At 40.6% G+C, this 27,588-nt stretch overlaps 1 protein-coding gene across 2 annotated transcripts in view; it reads left to right on the top strand.

Moving 5' to 3' along the window:
* cacna1g (calcium channel, voltage-dependent, T type, alpha 1G subunit) overlaps positions 1–27,588 on the top strand; it is a 215,309-nt gene that overhangs the window by 37,198 nt on the left and 150,523 nt on the right. For both annotated transcript variants that reach the window (XM_084741595.1, XM_084741594.1), the window contains exon 3: positions 7,379–7,476. In XM_084741595.1, the coding sequence (XP_084597721.1) occupies positions 7,379–7,476 (98 nt within the window). The remainder of the gene's footprint in view (positions 1–7,378; positions 7,477–27,588) is intronic.

Consider the following 27,588-nt stretch of genomic DNA (forward strand, 5'->3'; position numbering starts at 1 on the left):
TTGTAGAGCTGAACCAGAACTGCAGAATCTCTGCTGTTTCATTACCATGTTCACAGTACAAACATTTATTGTTAAGGTGAAAAAAATGCAGCTTCAGAGAACATGTTAATGAAAAAATGCATTTTCTGAAATCCTTCCAAGCTTTGATAAAGCTAGGTAGGGTTCAACATTACGTTTTTTTTTTTTGTTTGTTTTTTTTTTCGCTTGTTCAGTCATGCAAATGGGTCAAAAATCTACTTGCCTGAACTGGTGCCAAGACAAATTGTTTTATTATCAGTTTTTATAAAATAATGCCTTTGACAGGTCATGCTGGGGTGGCACTACATACCCATTCCCATTTTTCTGCTGAAGAGCAATCACACTGGTGTACGCAATGAAGGGTTGCATGTTTTTTTTAAACATGAGATGCTGTGGTAATCAGTTTTGTGATTACCTGACTTGCCTCAGTGTTCCTCCTTCACACAGGCACCTGGAGGAAGGTTTGTGTGCACACCTTGAGCTGCTGTCGGCTCTCGTGACGGCAGGTTTTTCAGAAAGTCGATCCCATTTTATCTGCCTTGCTCTCAACCTTGCCTCAAACTGTGCGATTCATAGCTGGAGTTTCACCCACATCCACTAGCCCCACACAATTAAACCCATGTCTCCAGATAACTGAAATCCTCACTTGCACTTGCTCTTATAAACTTTGTCTTTACCCACTACCATTTCCTTTCAAGTGTCATATTGGTACTGCACATGTGCAATTCTCAACAAAGAAGCAACATTGCTCGCTCCGTAACTACTTCCACTATTAGCTCCAGAAGAAACAATCTGACTAATTCTGTTTTACAACTTGCCCAATCAGGCAAGTGAGTCTCTAGATTTACTAGCCTGAAGTGGCATTTTACTTGCCCCGGGCAAGGGGGCAAACCTTATTGTTGAGGCCTGTCTACTAGGCTAGCAATTTACCCCTGCCTGCTTCTAGTCTTCATGCTATGCTAAGCTAAACAGATCTTGGACATATCTCTGTACTTCAGATTCACATCAATCCTGTTACCAAGCCAAACCATGCAACTGTCAGCCCTCTACATTGAATGGTCAGCGGTGTCTATAGCGGTGAACGTGCATCGCGTCTGCTTAACACTTATTTTACTGCCATGATACTGAAAACTTTGCAGAATTCCCAAAGCCATTTGTCAACTCTCTGTGCAGCGAGAACGCCTCAGCTCACTTCATCAGCTATTCATATATTTCCAACATTATTTATCATATAATTTCTTCAATGTTTAAACAAACTCCCCGGCGTCAAATCGAGCGTGAAAACGGAGGCGACTCCATCAAAATTTGTCAATTCCATTCATCTTTTCTCAGTCCATCCATCACGATTTGCATAAAAATGGATGGATGGAAACCCAGACGGGGAAATGATGAAACAATATACACTCAGAAGGTTCCCTTTCTATCCATCTCACCATTGATTTCACTCTGATTTAGCTGTTTGGTTCATCCATTCCTTCTCATTCATGTGTCAAATATAGGACTGGTGGCTACTTAACTTCATAACAGTGCTGTAGCTGCAGGAAGACAGATGGTTGGACTGACTGAGATGGACAGATGGGTAGATACGAACTGAAAAGCAGACAGATAAAGGTTAGGTGAGGACAGGACGGGTTAAACATTGGACACTGCTCCACATTCCTGAGCTGCCTTTGTACTTTTCCTATTTTAGGTCTTTCTGGGTGGCATTATGTCTAGTGTGTGTGCACAACCTGTTCCAGGCTACCTTTGTTTTGGCGGCGATGTAGCTGGAAAGCTGTATGTATACCATCCGTCATGTCCCTGGCCGCTTTGGCACAAACACACACACATTCGGCCTCTCCGATAAGAGAGGACGAGCTAAGAAGCAAGCTGTCTACCATCCCAGAGGACTGTGTGTATGTGGTTTTGTGCACGCCGTCTTTGCTTTTTATTGCAGGGCTTATATGAATCTCATTACTTTCCTCGTGTGCGTTTGTCCTTGTAAGGGTCTCTCCATATCAAGATGTATCATGGAGTGCGTATGACAAGATGTAAAACTGTTTTTCGACCTCGTGTGTAGCCCTCCTTTAGTTTGGGAATTCTCCTCACGCAAGCTCCCTCCAAGGTTGGGCCTCCCCCGTCCTCTCCTGCTTCTCATTTCGCAGTCCCTCTCCCGCTGCCCTTCCCCTGTATCGGCATCATCAACACTGGCACGGACTCTGACGAAACCAGCGCACGACTTCCTGTCGTTTTCCATCGTTTGTTTGATACACTCCATTTCTCCTCGGCTGTTTCTTCATTCCAGATGAGGGGGAGATGGGTCAGTTTTCACTGAGCACACCAAACTTCATCTGGCTCTCATCAGGAGCAGCAAGTGTTTTTTGCATGGATTTTTTTTTTTTTTTTTTCAGCAGACATCATTCATCATCTGTCTTTCAGTTTGTTTATGTAACTTTGTCTGACGAAAAATTACCCTAATATTTGTATTCTATCTCTCTGGGGATTTATAGCATGTCTGCCGTGCTGAAATATGAGTTTCCCCATTGGTATTAATGTATCCATACATTTCCCATAGGGTCTATACTACTCAGCACTCAGATCATGGTGAATGTGTATATTCTCTGTCTCTTATAGCCTGATTATCGGACTGAAATACCATTTTTCTTTCATGTCATTATTCAGTCTGACATCGTGTTCATATTAGTCATTTTCTGTTTGGAAGGGTTTGTTATTTTGACCCAACTAATCTGTAGTGACTCATGTTTTTGTCCTGTCAACATCATGGAGGTTAGCAGTAGTGGTTGCTAGGAGCAGTTACCTCAGTATTTCGACATTTTGGGAAACACTTTCTTGCTTAGAAACAACTAATATTCATATGGTAAATAAATAAATAAATAAATAAATACATATAGGGATCCAGCAATGGTGAGTTTAAAGGGAAAGTTCAGAACTTTTTCAGTGGATTTCCAATCAGTGTAGTCAATTAACAGGATATGTTCTTCAGTGTTTGTCATATGGACCAAGCAAACTTGAGTTTTTCTGGTCACAAAGTCGTGCCTACATGTACCAGAATGCATTGCGTGTGAGCTTATGACTACCCATGCTTTTCTGGTATCACCACCCTAGCCTACAGCTGTTACTTTGTTGGCCAAAACATAGTGTTAGCTGACAAAAATACTCACATCCGCTGGCTATATAGAGGTGGAGAAAAGAAATCCAAGCTGAAACAGCTTGAACTATAGTTCTTCCTGTATTCAGTGATGTCACTGGATGCCGGAAGAACAACAAATTTTGCAAGAGAAGAATTTTTCGTGGTCAGTATAGCACAAACTGAGGAATTTATTTCTTAATTTTACATTTTACAATTTAACATTGACTCGACATCCACAGGAAAAGTACTGGCTTTTCCCTTTAACTTGGCAGAAAGACTGGAAACACGGGAAGCAGCTACCCTGTTTTATATGGACATAAAAAAATCCACCTACCAGCAAGTCTAAAGCTCACAGATTAACACATTATAATTGGTTTCTGACTCTGGCACACAAAGATGAAGTTCGTAATACTGCCTACAAATATCTGATTAGTTTGTTACCAGGGAAACAGTTGCAATGAGGTCTAAAGTGATGTCTTCAAATATCTTGTTTTGTCTGAACAGCGGTCCAAAATCCAAAGATCTTTATTTTTAGTTAACAGAGAAAAGTAAGAAAACATCAAAGCATTGAAGCTGGAGCCAGAGATGACTTTTGCTTCAAATTTATGCAAAACAACTGATCGATTATCAAAACAGTTCGTTTTCTGTTAAATTACTTTTTTCAATTCACTGGTTAATCATTTTAGCCCTATATCTTATTAATCACCACAAACGTTTTCTTTCTTCGGTGGTATCACATGGCTGCTGTATTAGTGTAATGCAAAGATTTTACAGCCTCAAACGTAACATGAAATGCATGCATTATATTTTAATCACCCGTGGTCCATTTCGATACTTTCACTTTGAATAGCCTGGCTACTGCTGAATTCAGTGATCAGGGAATTTAATGTTAAACGCCATTATGAGGCGATTCACAACAAGCTTATGATTTTTCTGTGCATCCCCTAATCGTATGCTGGCTCCCTGAATTGGCACTCAGTCATCAAAACTTTGAGAACCCTGGGTGTGGTGTATCTGCAGTACCCAATGACTGTAAACTAACTTAACCCAAAGGGCACTGCAACGACTTCTGTGAAGTCATGGGAACAAAAAAAGACTGATTAAATTTTGATTAAAAAAAAGATTTAAAAAAAGAAAAAGTAAGGTCAACATCAATATTTTTACTTTTAGTCTCTAAGCTCCTAAAGCCCTGGATCCTTCACTTCCCATAATGCAACTCAGTAGTGTCTTTTCATTATGCCCTTCCTGTCCCAAAGAAATTACTTGGATTAAATTGACCTTCACATTGTGTCACTTTTATTTTTTGTGCTCCCTGAGTGTTTTTTTTTTCTTCTTTTTATAAACTGCAACCAGCAGCTCTATAGTTTGGTCGGTCGGTCCATTTGGCAGCCACAGTTTTCACCCTAGGAGGCTGAAATTTGGCATGGTGCTCAAGTGCATGTATGCATGTGAGGGTGTGTGTTTGTGTTCATGCCACCTGGGTAAAAAAGGGGGGTGTGGTAATGGGAGTGGCTGATTGCGCATAACTTCTAAACGTACAAGCAAACTTGCAGATTTGGTGGGATGGTTGATTGCGAGCCAAAGGACAGTTGATGAACCGCTCACACCAACAAGCTAAAAAAGGGGGTGTGGCAGTGAGAATGGCCTGTAACAAAAAGGCTCGTAACTTTTAATTGGATTACTGTAGTATAGTCAGTGAGTGAATAATGAATCATTCATCACAGACTCTTGTGGGACGCATCATTGCACTCAGCAGAGTTCATTTTTCATTAGTGATGTTTGCCCCGCCCTCTACACTTTAACCACGCCTCTTTCATAACTCAAGAACCATTTCTCCAAGACTCTTGTGGGAGGCACCGCTGGTCTCAGCAGAGAGTTTCAGTTTCAATGGTGCCACTTAGCCACACCCCTTATAATTTAGCCATCCCTCTGGATAACCCATTAACTGTTTGTTTTAGGCACTTGGAATCATCATTGGACTTTTCATTTATGGTGGTTTGCAAAATGCTTTAGCCACGCCTCTTTTCATAATCCATGAACCATTTATCAGCCTTGTGGCAGGTGTTATTGGACTTGACGAGTTAATTTTTCCAGCTGTGTAATTTAGTCTCACTCCTTTAGGCACAGAGGTATATTGATATGTGTATGAGTGCATACATGTTACACGTACTGTGACAAAAGTGCCAGTTGAGTCATTTTGACCTGAGTGTCCATAGCGGCCATTCCAGAACCAATGAGACGTACCTGTTCCCAGGGATGACCAGAAACCGTTAGATCCACATCTCTCTGCTGGTGATGGGAGGGCTTCTCTGTGCTGTTCAGTTAACTGTTTACCCGTTTACCTTCTCTCTGTAGCCCACAGGCCATCTGTCAGCTCTGAGTATGTGATGTGTGTGTATACAGTATATTTGTGTGTGTGTGTGTGTGTGTGTGTGTGTGTGTGTGTGTGTGTGTATTTCTGATTTAATGCAGCTTTGGTGTGAAAAAAGAAAAAAAAGGGGTTCATACCAGGACACCTCAAAGTGCTAAAAGAGAACAGACATATTTATACACTCATTAAGGGAGTTTCTTGCACTTAAGGTGACCAACCACACACACACATACCTACTTACACACACATACATACACACACACACACACACACACACACACACACACACACGCACACAGTTAAACATGTGTTGCAAATTTGTCAGACAGACAGACTTGGACTTGGTGCGAGGAGGGAATTCCTTCATCTGCACGCCCCTTCAAGCTGCACATGTGCTCAGCATCTGCTACACACACACACACACACACACACACACACACAGGGGGAGAGAGAGTGAGAAGAGATGCCGATAAACACTGATCAAGAAACAAGAAAAACGTTTTTGCAAGCATTCCGTAGTCGCTCTCTCCTCTAAGCGCTGTCCTTCTAACCTCCCATCACAGCCCGAGAGAGCCTCTAAAGAGCTGCTGGAGAGGCTGTTAAGAGCGTGTGTGCGCGCCGTCTCAAGGTTACGCGGCAGACTTGATCTGATGCTGCTCTTTTATGTACCGTGGATGCCACAAACCTCCTCTCAATGACGAGTGATTCACCCGCTCTTGACGTCTCTCAAAGAGGACGCACATATGCCGCTTGCTCCTTTGAAAGTTGATTGTGCGAGGCTGCATGTGAATATATGCGTGTTTGTCGGACACACAAACATTGCATGTGCGGCTTGCTCCATATACTAGCACAAACACACGTGCTTGTGTATTTCTAACTTCCCAATCAGCACTGGAATGAAAGCATATTGTTTGCCAGAACACATGTATTGCAGTCGTCTCTAAAGTCAGGAATGTAAATGTGATTCGGGACATTAGAGGATTAATTACGACTTGAACAGTGAGAGTGGGAGATCATGTAATACATGCCATATATAATTGGCTACATAATATTTTCCTTTCATTTTCTTTGTGTTTATTCCCAGATGATCAAACAGGTTCTGCAGTATAAGCAATCAAAGGAATAGTTCAGATTATTTGATGTGGGGTTTGGAGGAGCAGCAGGAATACCGGTGCAGGAAGCTATGCAATGTACTACCATGAGCAGGTTCAGCAGCAAAACACATTTTAGCCATATAAAAAAGTTCCACTTAAAAAATGCAGTATCAGTTTAAGTGTACGGTACACTTAGAATATTTTCACTACTTTACTTTGCCATCAAGCGCTATTATGTAAGCCAAATATCACTCTCTTCAAACCAGCCAAACTCCATAGCAAAATCAGTAATTGTACCTTGCAGAACGTGGGAGTTGCTGGTCTACTGCTGCTTTGATTGATTAGCTTGTTTGTGTTATTTTGTGACTTTGGTGAATTTGAACTAACCCTCTTCAGGCACCAAAGTCGCACAATAGCACGAACAAACTAATAGACTGAGGCAGCAGAAGACCAGCAACTCCAGTGCTCTGTGAGGTAAAATGACTGATTTCACCTGTGCAGTTTGGTTAGTTTGGAGTGAGAGTGATAGTTGGTGTGTATTATAGGGGTTTCCCATTAGAAAAGGTTTTTGTTGCTTACTGCACTGGTACGCCTGCTGCTTCTCCAAACTGAGAGTGTGCTGACCACCATGTACTGTGGGTAAAACCGTGACTGTAGATAAATACCTCACGCAACCCTACTTCAAATAATCTGAACCATCCCTTGAAAGTATTTGGTTTACTGTATCTTACACATATTTTCTTTCCTTCTCTCCATATGTTGCAGGATGTTGGAGTACTCCCTCAACCTGCAGAACGTCAGCTTTTCAGCCGTGAGGACGGTTCGCGTGCTGAGACCTCTGAGAGCCATCAACCGAGTGCCAAGTGAGTTCAGGCCTGCTGACCTCTCACACTTCAGCTCTCCAACCAGACTCTGTATCAGAACACTCTGTCCTCTAATATCTCAACACTTTGGCTGCCTCTGGAGACAATTCTGATCTTGAACTAAAGCCCAGCTGCTCGAGATAAAGATACTGTATACAACTTTCATGCTGGCTGTTGATTTAGTGCGAGTGATTTTTAAAACTTTTAAAAGTTTAGGATAAAAACAGGTAATTCTGTAGTTGACACTAGAGGCTTAGTAACTATTAATTAGTTTGTAACTAAATCACCTACCAAAATTCATTTCAGCATGATCACATGGGCTATAGCTAACTAGTTTGGGCATACAGTCATAACTAAGGCAAGTGGCCAAACAACTGTCAAAGATAGAGGTTCATTAGCTGTGATTACATGCACCCTAATACACGAACGCTGGTCAAAAAAGTTCTATTCTGATTTAATACTTTGGGGTATGTAAATACACATCTTCCACCATCCAAGTTTGTTGATTTCAGTTGCCTTGTAGAAATATTGCCCATGTAACCACAGCTTACTGTAATGATTACCATGAGCTTTAGCTTTTTGGCTGGAATGAGCAACTTGGCATTGTCTTGTTCTCCAGATGTAAGAAAACATGTTTATTTGGTAAAGACCAACAAATGTCACGTCATCATGATTTTATTTTACAGTGAAAATGAAAAATGGCATCATCGGAATGCACAAAGGCACAGTGTAAATGCATATAGTCATCACAGATTAAGTCTAAAAAACATTTAATTTCTTTTGGGTAGTCGATCAAAGGACGTGAGTTGCCACATCCAATGCGTGTGCCAAACACTACACACTATAGCAGGGCTTTGAACTGAAATGCATTTTTATGCGGAGCAGACCACTTATTACATAAGAAAGGATGTATTTACTGGTGTTTGAGCGTTGGTAATGTGATGGAAGTCAAACACATAGTTATTAGTGGTTGTACATGTGCAGTGTGTGACATCCGTTGCAGACTGCGAGGCTACACAGTTTTTGTATGTGCATTCATTCTGGTCCAATGACAGGATGTGCTGTCATTACCGTGGCAATGAGTTGTCACTGTCAGTTAGTGATGTTTTAGTGCTACACTTTTAGAAATAAAAGTGCTAACTAGAACCTCAAAGCGTTCTTTGACTGTCCTCGTTTGGTTCTGATTCCTGAGAGAACCATTTCTAGAGGTTCCACTTGTGACCCTTTCAGAGATTTCTACCAAGAACCCAGCATAAAGGGGTTATACCTAGAACCATCTCTCAAAAAGAGAAGCCTATGGTGTTATGGTTCTACCCCAAACCCTATCTGTCTAATAACCTAGCCCGCATTTCCACCACTTTTGAGCAAATCTTTGAATCAGGCATGTGATCAACAGAGGGCGCTGCACAATGCTCAAAAGCTACAGGCACACTTTGGTTACGAATCAGTTTATTTTTGGAGGAAAATGCTCGGAACGGTTCAAAATGAGGTGTTTGAACCGGAATAGGACCAGTTCCATGTTGGTGGAAAAGAAAAGAAAGTTCTAACAAGAACCCATTTATTATTATGGTACAAAGAACCACTGACAAACCCTTGACGAAAGAGTTCTTCAAGGATTTCAGTAATCCTTGAAGAGCTCTTTCTGCTAAAAAACGGTTCTTTGGATGAAAATGGTTCTTAATAGACTCCTTAGTCTGAAAGAGAACCCTTGATAAGTTCTTAAGAAGCAAAAAGCTCTGAGTAGAACCTCAGCCCTTCAAGAAGGGCCATTTAGGAACCTTTACTTCTAAGAGTGTAGAGCTGATGCTAAAAGCAAGATGTCAATCTCGATGTTTGCATTTTAAAAAAACTAAACAGAGAATGTACATTAATTGTCCCACAGTCTGCTCATACTGCATCTGCCTCAACACCTCTGACATTAAAATAATAATTTGATATTATTGGAACTACACTTGTGTGATCTCTTGCCAAGAGTTAAATGAGGAGATCAAGACCCCTATTATGTCTCTACTATAAATATGAAGCTACGTCTATCTATTTCTCCATGTTTCTTAAGCTAACTGGCTGTTTGCTATGTATTTACATTCTCTCTTCAAGTAAGCAAATGGGTGAATTTCTCAAAATGTCAAACTAAGTAATATTCATATGTATGAACCTTCACTTAAAGGTTTTTCAAGCGCTGCAGCAGTACAGTCCCCAGACGGCCACAAAAATACACAACCTGATGATGTATGAACAGCTTAGTTCTTCATTAAGGGCTCCAAACAGTTTATCTATCACCCAAACGTTAAGCCAGACTTAATGCTGTCATCCAATGCAAGTCAGAAGTCAGTACTTCTGAGTCAACATTCCCAGCTTACAATCTGAATGTGTGCCAGTGCATCTGCTTTGGAAAACATGGACACCTGCAGCAAACTGATGTTTGTATGGCAATTCTCTGAACAGATGATCACATTTTAAAACAGATGGGAGGATTAGTCCAGTATTGCATGCTCGCAAGGACTCTCAAACACAAATCAACTGAATGGAAATATAAACGACAACTACAGCATTGTTACACCACCTTTCACAACACAAACACTACACTATAACAAAGGCCCTAGACAGCTGCCTTGTGGAACCCCACAGTTTGCGAAATTCCAGTTTCAGTAGCTGCCATTAGCTGTTTTCTCTCTGAGAGATAATGCTTGAACCATGAGAGTGCATTGGAAGTTAAGCCATAACAATGTAACTTGCCAATTAGCAGGGTATGATCAATTATGTCGAATGCCGCACAAAAAACGAGCGGAGTTTGGTGCTTGGGGCATTGGGGCAATAACACACTGGATCACTTTATTTAGCACCATGTAAACAGTTAAGTTGGAATCTCTAATCGGTATAATTTCAGTTAGGTTGAAGAATTATTGTCCATATAGTCAAAACTGATGAAAAGATAATTCTGCTTACTGTTCACCTTGTTTGCCGCCACATTGCTGTGATGTCAGGTGTGTTTATGTCAGCGTCAATTCAGGCTAGAAGGATCTTGACTTTCCGGCTTTGAATTCAAACATGTATGACAGTTTCGGTCGGTGGTATGTCGGTGGTTGTTGTTGTCTGAGTTCTTCGTACAGTGGACTACAGCGAACGAGAATGCATCCTTATGACATAGCATGAAAAAAAGTCTTGCTTAAAATGCTCAGTTTGTGTACACTTTGTTCATAGATTAAGAAGACACTTGCCTCAGTTCGTTAGCCAAACAGACCTTGTGCTACTGGCAAGAAAACACAATAACAGGTGGCGGTTTAAAGTGACATGTCTCTTTTCTTTCATGTGCACTTTGGTCAGAGACATCAAACCGCCTTCTGCCATAGTTTGAACTCAAATATCACGCTACTATTGAACTTCATAAGTTGGCCTAAAAGAAAGAGCCCATATTAATATCCTTACACACAAATAAAGAGTAAAAACCAAACAGAAGTCACCGTTTTTAGATTGAAAAGATCCAAAAACTAACAGTTAATAACCTATTACAATGACAAACAAGTAATATCTTGCTTCTTGTGATTAATTGGGCTCAGTAGCAGGAAATATTAGCTGCATAGTTTTACTTTATCTGAATATATTGGATTTCCGCTTCTCTGTCATGGTGCCTGCTATAATTGGCGATCATGCAGGTGGATTGAATTCCTCCACAGCGGTGGAATGTAGGTCAGGGACAAACCGATCCACGCTTAGTATGCCGCCTCGCCTGTGTGTCTGTGTTTTGGCTTTCCCCAGCCAGTGCGCTTCGGACTCAGACAGATTTATATGCAATTTTCCAACTCACTGCCTTTTATTAAAGGAGTGTAGTTCATAGCTACACTCGCGCACACGGACTATCACACTTGTTCATTGCGACGCAAACACACAAATCCCTTGAGTCGCTTTCTCCATCTGTCATCCTCCCTCCTCCCTTCTTCTTAGACACTCACGCATATTATCCTAACCCCCCGAAAAAGTTCTACACCCCCCACCCCTTTTCTTCCATTAGTCTCCATTAGAGTTTAATCAGCACAGATTGAATTTCCAGTGCACACATTAATGTTTAAATAAATCATAAGCATTTTTATACCCACCCAGCGGTCCACTCTGTGCGTTCATTCTTACCTTGATTCCACCCCCTGCAATGCTTTCATTTAAATACAGACCCTAATTATGTCATTAGCTCCTCAATTGCTCAGAGGAGATTGCAGGCAAAGTGAGCAATGATCCCCAGGATGTGTGTGTATATGTGTGTACCTGCAGGTGTTTACCCTATGTAGGTGCATGAATGGGGCATCAACCCCCTTCCCATCTCTCCCAACCCCTCAGCCGATGACACTCCCAGACCTCTTCTGTAATTTGTCCCTCTTGTCAATCAGAGCTGTTGTAGGGGTCCAGTGCTGCTCATTAGACCACATACACACACTCAGAAAGTGGGAGCACACAGTCACGCTCGCAGGCTCGCTCATTAGGCATCCAACCATCCCTCATCCTAATCACAGGACTAATAGCGGCATTAATGTGTGGGTGATTTGGTCTGGTTCTGGCCCCGCGGGGAAAATGTCATTGGGTAGGGTGGTGGTGGTGGTGGTGGAGGGGGGTCCCCAAGCATTTGGCGTGGGTGATATCTGTCTTCTACCCCCCACCCCTCCTCCTACATTCTTTCACCAGCCTAATCAAGTCCTGTGGAGAAGCTCGCAGCATTCATCGTAACTCTGGGTGGGGATGTTTATCAGGCTATTCTGAGACACACTTCACTGGATTTGACTACATGGGTGCTCTACTTCTGGGATGCTGTGAATTTGTGTCGTACATGTTAGACTGGATTTATGGCACAGTCTAAGGTGTTTTTTTTTGTTCCTTTTCTGTTATTAAGCAGCTGTTTGGTTGGTGAGAAACGAGGCAGAAGAAGGGAAAAGCTACAATTTGCCCTTTCAAAGTTCGCCAAGTACTGTGCGAGGAATGTGACCTGCCTAATTGGCACAGCAATGTTACAAAAGAGGTACAGAATAGACGGATCAAGTGTGACAAGAGCCACTGATTCACAGTTCTAGTGCAGCAGCATTGAGTCATACACCTAAAGCAGAGTGGCTCTACAGTACACACAGAAACAGTGTTATGTGCAATACCCCTGTGCGTGTAATACCTGCGCAGTTCATCTGTTCTTAAAGGAAAACTGAAGCTAAGGTAGGATTTTTTTTCAAATTGACCTTAAAAAATTGTCATATGTAGGTTTTGCAATTGTCAGATGTACCCGACCAAAACCATGGACATGCTCCTGTGACAACTGCTCCAACCACCTTCACCCCAAACTACATTCACAAGCAAACAAATCCCAAATGATTTGTTTGGAAATGTGCTATTCCCCACAGGGGAGTCAGTTCAACCAGTATATTTGCCCAGAAAAAAAAGTCAAAACCTACTCCCCCTTGTCTCATGACTATTTTGCAGAAAGAAACAAATTTCCACATAGATGATTCCATCACCCCACAGCACCATAAAAACAAGGAAAAACAAGAGAGAACAGTTTCTCAGCTCCTTCCATGCTTTCAGAATAAACGCAAAAGAAAGGGAATCCCCACCTGAAATCACAAGCAGGGGAACCCACCACTACTACTATGTCACTGTCACCCCCCTGCCGGCAACTAGGGAGGACACAAACTTATAATAAAGTGCTGCACATTCACAAGAGAAACACTAGCAATCAGTGATTTAACAACTAAACACTACATACAACCTAATTTTCAAAATGGACGAGCCCCCAACTTGTACTGGTACGGGTCTAAGATCACAGCAAATCTGGGAAGCACACATGAAGGATAAACTAAAGGAAAGTATTTTTATTTAACAGGGATTATTCATTCCATTGTGGTGCTAAAGAGGGATCATTTAACAGCCAATTTAACCAGAAGGAATGACTACAGTGACCGATTGACAGACAGATTGACCATCAAAACTAGACTAAAAACTAAAAAAATTATCTGTACCATGTTAGCATGCTATTTAAGCGTTAATCTCAAACTACAGTGATGACTAACTAGAGTTTTGAAGGCATTTATTGCTGGACAAGTAGAAATCTTGTTGATGTTGCTAAATGAGTGGTCAGGGGATCACAGAGTCATTTGGATTAATCTTATTGGAACCATGAATGTGTTAATCAGAGTTTATGGCAATCTAGTTTAAAGATTTTTGGACATTATGCTCTAAACAAAAGCGCTGAGCCAACAGACCAAACCGATTGATAGTCCCATCCCTGATTCTTTTAGTATGGCTAGAAATTCCACTGCTGTTCCATGCTTTGCCAAAAATGAAGCTCATCTGATGATATTAGTCTCGTATGCATCAGAATGTCTGTAACATGAGATCGCAGTGGTTGGATTCATTGGCTTTTCTCCATTTGCTTCTTCATCTTTCAAGCTGAAACTGCAGCGGCATCTGGAAATTACTTTTACAGCTCTTTCAGCGTAAACTCAAGCCACACATGTAGGTATTCATCACAGAGACCAATTATTCTTCAATCATATATGTCAAGAGGCTGTGGAATTCATTCAGTAACTTTGTTATTGTAATCCAGTGTGAAAAGAGTTTAACAGTTAATTTATGCAATGGCATAAATGCTAATGGTCCTAAGTTATTAGCCAGTATCCAAGGCTCAGGTGTAAAGCAGCTGAACACTCCACAGGTTGACAGAGAGCCATTTGGCACATTACCAGCAATTACTGTAATGCAATGAGAATCCAATCTATGTAATATAACTACTGTGTAAATCAAAGTATATTTTATAGCACAGGCCACTAGACAGCACACAAATAAAACAGGCTGTCATCAGTATGGGTAGATAAAGTGTTCAAAATGGATCCTTAGATAACTGTAGTGAATAGTGACCTGTCAATTTTAAAAATCGTAAATCCTATTACAGGATATGAGGTGTGTAATGATCATTGTTTGGGTGTGGACATAAGCAAGTTATTGTTATTGTGCATTCCAGAGATGTAGCTGCATTTCAATATAAAGTGTAAGTGTAGTCCAGTAAATCATAAATTGACACGGTCCAGATATGAGGTGCATATTAATGCCAGGTGCAAACGGAGCCAAGGCTGATATACAGCCAAAGATGCAGAGCAGACAGTGCTGCACACCTCAGCTGATACACACTGTAGATTAAATAGCTCATATCAATGTGCCTCTTACAGGTCAGCAGGTTTATTCAGTCTGTCAGGTACAAACTTTCCCTCTCCACCCTCTTGTGGGGCTTTTCCATTGGCACTTTGCCACGCCGATTCACATTTCAATTACCACTTTTAACGCACCAAGCTGTGCCAAGTCACACCTGAGAATGACCTTCTCTGGAGTAGCCCCAAAGCATGCCAGACTCACCTCCAAGTGGGTTGCCATGACATCTCGACAACTGCAGCCAACCCATGATGCCCCGCCTTTCTCCGCCTTAAACTAGCATGTATTATAAGATTGAATTTGAGTGCGCAAGAGAGCAGAGAGAAGGCATTTTTAAGTGTCTGTACTCAGCTTTCTGTACTTTTGCAACTTCTAATTAAATCTCTGTGGTAAAATTTAGTTTCTCTCCTGTGTCGCTGTTTGCACTTTCAGGTATCTACTTTATTTACTGTTCCCTGTTTACTTTCAGCTGGATGTGAGTCACGTCAAGTTATAAAATAATTCAAATAACAAATTAATAGGAGGCTCATACTGTGAAGTATTTATAGAAAAGAAATGTTTATCCACCGTTTTGGCTAAGCTTGTCTTCAGCTGAAAGACACACCTTCAAATGGGTAGCCCTGTTGTAATGGAGATGCTGTGTTGGGATGAGGTGCAGTCAAACCAAGCCAAACCAAGCCAGCACATGTGTAAGGAAAAGGGATATCAGTTGACTCTCTTGTTGATATTTGTCGGCTGCTGCCTAAAATGTATCTGGACCTGCATCAGCAGATGTATAAACTGTTAGTCCTCCCCCTCTGTCTTGCTGTCTACAGCCCCACATTGTTCTTTTCTCACTCCTTCTGTGTCTGTTACCTCTTACCTTTAGTCCGTATTGGAACAGAAGGCTGGAGCTCATCTTAAAACACACACACACGCCCCCTCAGACTTGTATTAATGAACACATTGTTCCTGGGCTGGTGTCCACGTCCTGGGCTCTGGCATTGATTGATGCGCTAACATGGCAGTCCTGCCAGTGGAAGTGACAGATACATTTCGCAGGCTTCATCCACCGGCTGCCAACAAAAACCAAAAACCCCATGCTGTGTCACACCACCCACCGTCTGCCACCTGATTGGCTATTACCCTCAAGTCCAGTACCGGCCCACAGGGACCTTGTACCAGAGCCTGTCATTGGCTACATCAAGGCGGACATGAGAAGGTGTCATACCTCTGTGTGGGTCTTAATATTCACAGTATGTTGTCCTGAGTGACAAAGGAGGATCCCCCTCTCTGGAAAGGAAGGAACATTTATTGGACACACGGTTCATAGCATAGAAACAGATATGGTACTATGGGAAGGTTGTATCATGAGTTTGCATGGGTACGAGTGTGTCTTGGACATGGAAAGAGCAAAGGCGAAAGAAAAAATCTACATCTACATATACTAAATTATTAAGAAACCCAAACCTTTCAGATTCATTTTGTCTTTTTCCTTCTTTTTCAAAGCATCGGGTTCTCCCACTAACTATTAAATAGCTGCATAGTTAAACATTTAGAATGTATTGTCAGCAAATGTTACTTTTATGACCTTGATTCAGCTGCTACAATATGCAAATAAAAGTGAAGAGCTGTTTTAATGGGTTTCAGTTTCAGGCCTCAAGGCACTGAAACCTAGAATACTGGCTCTACAATGCTGAAATATAATTTTTCTCTCTTCTGTTTGTAGGCGTAAAGGTGCCATTGTTATACATAGAAGGAAACAATTTTTTTTATCCCCAGGCTAAAGTGCCACATTAATTTGATTATCCAGCAAATGCTACTGCTTTTTTCCCCCAAACTAAACATATTTTAAGAATTTAAAAGGACCTCAGGATGATAATTGCTCATCTGCCAAAGCACTTGGTTTGGTGTTCATATCAGCCAGCTGCAGTCTGACTTTGTAATTCATTATTTTCCTGCTGGTGAGGGTTAATCTATTTTCCCACCCTGGTTATCAGCAGTTTCTTAATGCCAAAAACTGCTTAAGTCATAGAGAAACTTAACTGATTTTGCACATAAAAGTCAGTTTAGTGCTACTGAGCTTGTGTCTAACCCTGCTTTTAAGGACTGAATGTACTTCCAAACAGATGTGTACATAGACATCTGCGGACACCACGGACCCGTAGTAATTCTGATTACTTTTTGGTGTTCTGGTGGAGGACATGTTCCACACATGTGTAGACATTTTCCGTCACTTGTTTTAGCGGCCAAGTGGACAAGTTCACAGAAAAGTTCATGGAGAAGTCCAGGCAGTCATAACATATTGGAGGTACCTGAACCTGGCCTGTACCCACATCTTTATTACCCAACTCGACTGGACCCAGCTACCAACTTTGAGATCCAAACCTGACCACTTTTTTTCCGTTTTGATTGGATTCCAGTACTAATTTTAGGTATCTGCTGATACAACACCCTTTTCTCATGATGATGGTGATTATTATTATTATTATTGATATTATTGGAATTATTAAGATTGCATGAGGCTCAAATTGAACTTTCATAGTTTCATAGTTAAAAGTTCTGTGTGAGTGGATGTTGATGCACATCCAGAGTTTTCTCGTCTGGAAAGCTTGTTTAGTTTGGGTAATGTAACTTGTGTAATGGCATCCTTCAACCATTGTGGAGCGTGGAAGGAAAGTTGTCCAAAAATTGAAAATTTCACTTTTTTGTTCATGTTTGTAAAGTGTTTGTAGTGTGTTTGTTCAGAACATGTTGGTTTATGGTGATCTATGTGGTTAACTTTCATTTTTGTGCTGGTTTATTATTACACTATAAGTGAGGTGTCTAGTACATTTCTACATTACAGCTGTATATCAGCTCACCTATTTGGAATGCGTCTTCATTTTCTAACATGTTAATGCAGAATAGATGAGAAAAGTGCACTCAATTTGCTATGCTCAAAGTAGTATTATAAATAGGGAACCTTAGAAAACACTTGAGTTGATGAAACTTTCAATGCTGTGAGTGGGCCACGTTTGAGTGAGGCAGCGCTGATTGATAAGCCACAGGGGGCGGTGAGGTGATTATCGCAGGACACAAACCCTTACACACACACAGATAAATACACTTAACGAGACTGAGCCAAGAATAGCATTTGTGCACTTCTTTATTGTTTAGCCACACCATGCGCCCTAACCCTAACCCTAAAGGCTTTTGCACTCTTCCATGCACACAGACCTGCAATGCATGCACGTGCACACTGTTATTTTCACCCATGCATCAGTAACATGCAGTGTTTCATCCTGTTCTCCACGCTTTGTTAGACCTGGTGTTTGAGCAGCACCCAGTTCATACACACTTGTCTTGTACTTCCGCCCAAATAAGCCCTAAAGGCGGCAACAACACAGCAACATCATCGACCTTCCAGCTCCCTTCGTGCTCACGCCCTCCTCCTCCTATAGCACATTGTTTGCAGAGCCTCATTACTGTAATTAAAGAGCTGGCAAGAACGTCCTGGCTTCTATTCTTCCGAAGGCCTTTAAGTCACCTCTTGACTTCTGCTGCTGTATTGTGATGTCAGGACGAGAGGGAGAGCCTGGAGGAGTCAGGGGACGGATTTGATCCGGGGAGGGGGGGATCCTTGCTTGTAAGTGGAGCTGAAGAAATAAAAGACTGATAAGGTTAGGAAGAGTTCAGAGGAGGAAGTTGTTTGCCAGAAGCAAAAGATGTCACAGAGTAATATCCTTGCTCTTTGCTGTCAATCTGCTTCTTGCTAAAAAAAAAACAAGATCTTGTTAGTCTAACCTCAGTATGACACCTCCACCAGCTCTTGGCATGCAAGTGATATTTAGTTTCTTAAAAAGAGATTCTGTTTCCCTTGTATTTTCACTCCAAATTCATTTTCAGTTCAAGGTTTAAGCTGTAGTTTCTATTAAAGCTTAAAATTCAGTACTTTGATCACTGGAGTCGTGCTGTGGTACAGTATTCCCAGATAGCCTGGAGACAGGTAGGCAACCACCTCCCCAGCACAGCTGTGATTTGTCAAAGAGATTTGAGTTTAAGCTGTGGTAAGTGCTGCTTTTGAATGTCGAGCTGCATAAAGGCAGAAAAATTGTCTCTTTTATCATTCTGTTAAGTGATTCAGTGCAGATGGGATGTTGTGGAAACAAAGATCTGTGTCCTTTTCACAAAAGCTTACATTTCTTTCTTTTTTTTTTGTAACAGTCCAGAGCCTCATTTATCAAAGCATGCAAGAAACAAGTTCTAATATGTTCGCACAAACAAGAAAATTGGTATCTTGTCTTGTTGTGGGGCCATTGTGCTGACCACTGAGCCGGTGGGCTGCCTGCTGCTTTCTCCTTTTCTGTATTCTGGTATGTTACCAGTCTCATCTATGCTGAAAGATTTAAACCACATTTTGAAGATGGTTAAAAGATGTTGTTGATGGACCTGTAATTGCAGCATATATTCACGTTAAGTTAACTAATGGATGACAGCTGCCATACGTCAAGTCCCATGAGCACGCATCCATTTAGGTGAAAACAAGCAAAAGCAGCCAGTCACTTCATCACAGCTTAGTTAATGATGTTACTGAGTAAAAAACATGTGTGCCAATTGTGTCTGTAGGTGGAAGTCAATCAGAAAAGAGATTTAGAAATGATGAAAATAATGTTTGTACTGTGAAGAAATATGTCCTTACCATAACAGTATCAAAAGAGCAAAATAAAATGTCTTAACGGTATAAAAAAGCGACAGATGTCTGAAATACATTACCTGAAGATTCAGTAAGGTAGTTGTCACAACAGAATGGACCCTTGTTTTATAATTTTTTTTTTTCTATGTGAAGACGTTGGTTGTTGATTGACATAGCTGACAGGCCATAGGATTTGGGCATCTAATAGCTAAAATATGTCTTATCTTATGCATTTAACTTTGCAAGGACCTCACAATTAGTATTGGCCACCAGTCAAATTAGGGTGGTTGTTTTTACCCAAAAAGGGGTGGGGGCATGACACAGGAGCAAAATACCTGGATGGGTTGCTCCTATCAGTGTTAGGAAGATGCTAGCTAGCTAGCCAATGATTGATGTAGATTAGCTAGCTAGTTAGCTAGCATTTCAGTAATATTAGCTAACCTAGAAGTGACATATACACTGCTTTTACAAGTCCCCAAGCAAGCATCACTTCAGCAATCTAAAAAATGTTCCTTTCAAGCCTGGTATAAGTTGTATCCAAGTAGGCCTACAGGAAACACAAAAAGTTGACTAGAGCAAACAGGGGCAAGACTTAAGAGTGGCCAGTTGGTTTGAGGTTGCAATAATGCTACGCTCATTGCACCCAACAATCTTTTTTGTAGCTGAGAACGGCACTGAGCTGAGAACGAAGAGGAGGCATTATTGGCATAATTTCATTTTGGAAGAAACTATGTTTTTGCACCTCATCAGGGAACTGGCAATCCATCAGTTAGGCTCTCATTGTTGAAAGTAAAGTTGTGGATTGTGTGCCGTGGATTGTGTGTCTGTACTTTGGGAATTGGTTTGCCTTGGATAACACCACTGGATCTACATATGCATACTCTCACAAAAAAGGTAAGTGAATTTGTTTAGAGAAATAATCTTATGCACAGTTTAAGTACAAAACTGCATGGTTGATAAATGAGGCCCAGGTCTAATGAGATCAGATCCCACTTTCTGTAATTCCATACAAACTGGTGCACACAAAAACAAGTAAACCTACTCGGGCAAATAAAATGGCAGGTGAACAGACTTCAGACGTGCTCTCTGTTCTCTTTTCTTTCCATCAGCTCTCATTTTTCTGCATGTACTCTCTCTTCGGGTCACATGGCTCGTTTATGCAGAGGCACATTTCCATTTCAGGGACGTCTAGTCATCTCCGTCTGGAGTCGCTGACATGCAGCTAGTTACCATCCACTCGGAGCAAATAAGACGAGACGCAGGTGTACGCTGGCCCATGACTCAGAAAGCCCATTAGTTCACAGTACACAGATTACAAAGCTGGCTGGGTTGGAGCTGGACCTGGACAGGAGAGCAGAGGAAGCAGACCTAATCTGCCTGCTAACAGATGGCTCCCCGATCACACACAGCCACCCGCCTGCCAGCCATGTTGGAATGGAGTGGCCGCCCACAGCGAGGTTGGAGAGGGCGCGCAGGCGGAGGAGGAGATGATTGTTATTGAATATGAAATGTCGATCACTTGGAATGAGCACAGTATTCAGGTCGGGGAGAGGCTCAGAGGATTGATTCTCTTATCTGGGAGATAAACAGAGGTCCTTCTCATCATATTCATGTTTACCTGCGTCGCTGAGTGAAAAGTTGTCCTCCAGTTGATGTATTGTCTGATGCCTTAATTTATACCACCATCAAAATAACAATCAATGCTGAAAAACTCATTTTTACCACCACAAATATTTTATAACCTCATACCTGAGGATGAATTGCTCCCCAACTGTCATCACTCTCCTTAAAATTCTGTGTTCTCTCAAAGAGCTCAACTGCTCTGTGCATCTAATACCCATAGGTAAAATCTCTATGATAGAGGAGGTTGCTTTCCTTGTGACCCCCAGATCTTGTGCTTGTGAAGTCAGTTGAAATTCAAATAAAAAGTATTACTTACAAAAAAAATAAAAAATAATAAATAAGCTTCTATTTGCATCCGAGAAAGACTGCGCACACAGCAACTATTTGGTATTCACACACCTTCCCCGTGGTTTACCTATAAAAAGTGACAAAGCCATTTCATAGAGAATCGTGTAGTGGGAGAATGCGTTACGATACTGGAGTTCAACAAATCTACTTGGAAATGTTTAGGCAACAAATCAACTTGGTTAAGCTTAGGGAAAGAAAACTAGTTGGCTATGTTTGGGCAACAAAACTGCTTGGTTATGTTTAAGGAACAAAACTACTTGGATATATTTGGGCAACAGAATTACTTGGTCTAATTTAAGTGACATAACTACTTGGTTAGTTTTTTGGAAATAAAATCACTTGGTTAGATTGAAGCAATAAAACTACTTGGTGAGGTTTAGAGAACAAATCATCTTGGTTGGGTTTAGGAAAAGATCATGGTTTGTCTCTATCATGTGTGTGTAAATAGCCACATTGGCTATTTAAACTCTGAGAGTAAATAGCAATGTTGATTGCGAACACCTTGGAGCTTGTTTCTGTCATGGTAGGCCATAAACATCTGGGTGTAAATAACCACATTAGTGTTTCCACCCAGGATGCAAATAGCATTGTTGGCTACTGGCACCTGGGTGCAAATAGCATCTGCCTTAACAAAAACAACACAGAACAACAATTACTCTCAAAAGGACGCACATATGAACGTATATATTCCTCCCAGTGACCTTCTACTATTCCCATTGACAGCTGAAACAAGAAACTTGGTAACAAAGATAAGGAAGACTTACAAATGATGGACACGTGGATGTAAATAATGCAGATCTGCAGTTATTCAAAACCTTGGCCTTATAATTGTCGTAGGAGGAAGAAAATGCATTTAACACATTTGTTGGCATCAAGAATACAGTACATACAGTACAGTACACTTTTGTGAGAAATACAGACTGTAAACATAGCTTTGTTTGCAAGACAAATCCACAGGGTACTCTTAAGGTTTAATTTTTAAAACCTAATGAGTGTGCAACAGCATGTGTTCATTCTTACCAAACTGTTTCACCTGTTTTACAGCGTTTACAAAGAGTTTTTGCAGTAGTCTTATCCTTTGCGTCTTTAACATTACCATACCTCTGAAAGCCTTCCAAAGGCTCCATAAAATATTCTGGATTTTGACAAAACATCTCATCTCAAGCTCAGTTTTGACAATTCAGTGTTCATCTATGACACTGAGAGATTCAGGGGATTGTCAAATTCAAACTCAGCTAGCTACTCTGTGTTGTAAATGAGAAAGTATGTGGCAACGGTTCAGTGTTGTTCTCCATGGCTGCAGCTGTCGGAGGTGTGAATACCAGCACGGGGCGGTTCAAGCATTAAACTCTCATTGTGCAGACGTACAGTATCTTCACTCTGGATCGCAGCATATGAAGCCAGTCAGTGTGCCTCGGCCTGCAGCCGACACTAATCCCAGCTGCTGTCACTAACTCAGGCACAGCTAAGCAGCATCCTAACAGCTCAGCACATTACACTATAAGAGCAATCGCTTGAGGAAGCTGCTGCTTAATGTGTGCTCAGTGTGTGTGCGTGTGTGTTGTGCAGTCAGGCAAAGGATGTGTGTTGCTGTTGTAGGCAGCGAGTCAGGTCTGTCAGGGTGTATGAGCCTCCACAACTCTGTGACAGCAGCTCAATGTATCACACTACTCTTATTTTTTATTTTTTTTTTTTTTTGTAAGTTCATGGCAATTATGTTAAACGGGAGTCCTAGCAAAGAGCAACAAATCACCACAGGCAATGACTCACACTTTCATTTTTACATAACTCCCTGCACTGGGTTGCTTCTTTTGAATCATGACATGATGTTTGTCTTGTAAACAGTTCTGTAGCTCAGCATTTAATAACTTCTTCACGGTGCAATTATGAGAGTTTCACACAGATATTTTCCTTATGACTCTCATCTCACACTGTGATTGTCTACATGGTAATGCTGGGCCACACTTTATTTGACAATACACTAATAAGACATGACAAACTGTGCTTTGTATCAAATTAGATAGACACTAGAAATAGTATTTTCTTTATTAGACCCTTGTTAGACTTAATTAGAGGGGAATTACGGACACATAACAACAGAAGTGTACTTTAAAGTAAAATGTATTATATCCCACTGTTAGACCCTTGTTGGACTTTATTAGAGGGTAATTATGGACACATTACAACAGAGCTGTACTGTAAACTAAAGTGAAGCTCACACATATCCTACTTGAGACACTACTTCTTTTGCTGGTCCTAAACAATTGGCAGACTAGCCAAGACAGATGTTTACTTCTTTGACCAAATCAGTATTACAATAAATCTGCGCAGTCGCCCACAAACAATATATTACTCTATCCCAATAATTTTGCCCTTAACATGATAGGTCTGGATCACATTTTGTTTTTAAACGGGGAAGTGGCAGGTGTATGTATGTATGTATTTCACTTTAGTTTACAGCACAGGTTTGTTATATGTGCCCTAAACTGCCCTCTTAAGAAAAAATCTAGTAAGGGTCTAACAGTGAGAAATAATGCACTTTAGTTCACAGTACAGTTATGTTGTAATGTGTCCTCAATTACCCTCAAATCAAAACTAATAAGGGTCTAACACTGTCTAATTAATAACATATTATTTGTAGTTCTTGTCTAATTAGATACTAAGTACAGCTTGCTATGTCATATTAGTGTATCATTAGGCATATGGTGTGTAATTAGTAATTAACTACTGTCTAAGAACAAAAAATATTTCTAGTTTTTGTATAATTTGATAAAAGTATGTCTATGAATTGTAATTATGTGTGACAGAGTGTTGCATCCAGTTGCATAATGCAGCAGCTACGACACAAATTTGAATAACTTGAAAACAGTCTTTTTCAGGAGTCTTGGGTGTCATTCAAGAGTTTCCGTGTTTTCGCTGCTGTCACTTTCTGTTTCGTTTTCAGATCTTTCCCTCTGAGACAGAATGATACCGTGAAAGACACAATGCACACATGCGCGTTATCCCACAGGTGCTCCTCACACTGTCACTCACTCCATTGTCCTTCAGTAGAACCTTTGCTCCCCTCCTCCCTTTGTCTCCTCCCCGCCTCTCCTGGCTGTCTCCTCCTCATTTGTTCTCTAAATCTTCACAAAATCTGCAAAATCCTCCTTGTTTTTCCTTCCATCTGTCAACACAGGAAATCTCGCTCTCAGTGTGTACCCGCATGAAACGAAAAATATTTTTCAGAATCTGTCTACAAATATGAAAAGTTTTTCGTTCAGTTTGGTGCGCTGCTCCCAGGTGGCTCAGTATAGATGAAAGGTATTGGGACACAGATGGAATTTTATTTTAAACATGTCTAGTAAATGTCTGTGTTTCATTTAAACAACAAACTCCAAACCAGAGAGGATTTTACCGAATATCACCACATGTAACACCTAACAAAATACATATATACAGAATATCAGTTCAAAATTATGCTTTCATATATACCCAATCAGGGGGATAAAATCTGTAGAAGACATTGAACTGAAACATGCATTTTGAGTGGTTATATATTTTGGATATGCTTTCTCAGATGGTAGATAAATGGTAAAAAGTTAATTAAACTTTAGTTATAATTATTTCATTTCTAAGAAACAATGAAAAGATAATTAGTTATGTTTGCTAATTATTATTGCTTTAATGTATGTTATTCGATCATTAGTTTGGTTAATGTAAAATAATTAGTTTAGACTAACAGGTAATAATTAATTTGTAAAACACCTATGAACATTATATTAGAAAGTTTCAACAGATGATTATAATACCATTTGTACTTATGTATGTAACTATGTAACAACATTACTTTAAGTAATTATAGTAATAACAATAATACTAATAAGAACTTTTGTTTCCTAAAGGAAGTAGTTATGTTGCAACCATTATCCATTATATGGATGGTTATAAAAATGCTGCAACTGCTGCTTATAATCTTTGTTCATAGTTAGAAAATTGTTTAGAAAGCATATAAACATTATTTGAAGGGTTGTCAACAATTAAGTAACTATTAACTTAAGTTTAATTAACTATCAATTAACCACTTACTAATGATGGTTATTATAAAGTGTTACAGACATTGGTAACATACATTTATTTTCAGGTATTTAAAAAAAAGAATACTTGGAGCAGCAATATCACAGAGAGACTGCTCTATATGTTGCTGTACAAATGAAAAATGTCATCCCAGAAAAGCTCTTGACTTTTGGGCAACAGCAGAAAAGATGTCCTCAGGTCCCAGCACCCGACAGGTAACAGAGAAAGAAAGAAGGATTTCTATTCAGTTTGATCTTGGAAAAGTGCAGCCAATGGATGACTTTAAACTGAATGAGTTGACGTCTAGTGCTGATGGAGCATGCTTTGATCCTATCTAACCCCTTTACCCATAACTCATCCGAAACCTCCACGCCAGTATGCCTCTTTAATGTGGAGAGAGGGGTTTGTCAGAGAGGAAGGAGCAACAAACTGTGAAATTAAAGTTTTTGAGGTAGGGATTTAAGCCTTTAAAAATCGTGTTACTTGGGCATCATATCAAAAGGAAGCAGGGACTGCCCGACAAAGTTTCACATTTGCCCTTATCAAAAAAAGTGACCAGGAGGGAGACTAAATTTCACCTAGAGTTGAGCAAAAGATGTGAAATGGGTGTTGGATGTAGAGATTCCTTAATACTAGACAGGCCCTTATCTGTCCGGATCTGAATCCTGGCTTAAAACCAGTTTTTGACATAGAGGAGTCCTGCCCTTTATGTTCTGTACTCCAATAACAGTTGAGCAAACTTTGGTACCTGGCAGAACCTCAGTCAACTTCCTCTTTTCCTGTACTTAGGCGATGTGCTAGGCTTGTCTAGGGGACCTGTAACAGCAAAATATATATAGTCACACTCTGAAGTTAGCTAATGTTAGCAAAAAGACAATAAAAACATCAACACATCTAATAACTAATGTTAGCAAAACTCTAGCGAAATAGCTAGCTATTCTATCTCAGTCATTAGCAGACTAGTTGCATCTGACAGCTAATTTTAGCAAAATGCTGGCTAATTATCATTAGCTAGATAGTTAGCTAGTATTTAACTCACATTAGCAATCAGATGTTTTGTTTTAATGGTTTTATTAAACATTTTGCCAACATTAGCTAATGTAAGATGTGACTACTGCATTATTATCATTTTCTAAGCTGAAGCCAGAGCTGTGAAAAACTAGCCACAATTGAAGGACAGTAAGGTCCATCAAAAGCACACTGAGAAATTAAACTGTCATTTTGAGTAAACATTTTGTTTTGAGCATGGTCACCCTGCATTTTTTTTTTCTCCAGTGAGTGTGGTCTGACTCAAAAGCCTCTCTGTCTCTCTTCCTCTCGTTCACTCTGTGTTTTGCTCTCTCCTTCATCTCAGCATCCCTCCTTCTGTCGCCTCTGTTCCTCGGTGGCTGTCAGCCCAGCAGACTACCTTTGCCTGCGCTCCGACAGAGACTAGCCCGGCCTCTCCAATTACCCAGAAAACCCCTGATCAGAAAAATGATCCTCATTATTGACGCCTGACTCACCGGGTTACTGCTGGGAGGATAGCCTGAAGGGAAAAGAGGCAGAGAGAGACAGACAGAAATAAAGAAGGACAGAGACAAAGAGATTACACAGAAGCTGCAACACAGATGGATGGATGGATGGATGGATGGATGGATGGATGGATGGATGGATGGATAGATAGATAGATAGATAGATAGATAGATAGATAGATAGATAGATAGATAGATAGATAGAACTATCTGTGAAACATTTCACCAAGAAGCCCCCATGAGAGGTTCTACAGAGAACCCTTCTATAATGGAGCCCTCTCTAGGGGTTCTCTCCAGAACCTTTCCACCTCCTAAAGGTACTGACAAGAACCTACCAAGGGGGTTCTGCTGAGGATCTTTTCATAGTCCAAAGATTTCATTTAGAACACACTGGGTTGTATCCTCGACCCATCCAGGGGTTTTTCTGGGAACGTTTCATATATATTCCTAGCGTTTTACCTAGAACCCAAGCAGGAGGTTCTACAAAGAACCATTTCCAAGACTTTTAATCAGAATCCACACAGTTAGTTCTACCAAGAACCCTTCTGTATTTCAAAGGGTTTTATCTAAAACCCACACTGGGGTTTCAACCAAGAATCCTTTTATATTATGGTACAAAGAACCCATTAGGGGTTTCAGCTATCCTTGAACAACTCTTTCTTTCCAAGTGGGTTCTTTGGATGAGAAGGGTTCTAAACACCTGATGAACCCTTTCTTCAAACAAGGGTTCTTCTCTGGTTCTGG

This window comes from Lutjanus erythropterus, chromosome 17 (assembly GCF_056507025.1).
Source record: "Lutjanus erythropterus isolate fLutEry1 chromosome 17, fLutEry1.hap2, whole genome shotgun sequence".
NCBI lineage: Eukaryota > Metazoa > Chordata > Actinopteri > Lutjaniformes > Lutjanidae > Lutjanus > Lutjanus erythropterus.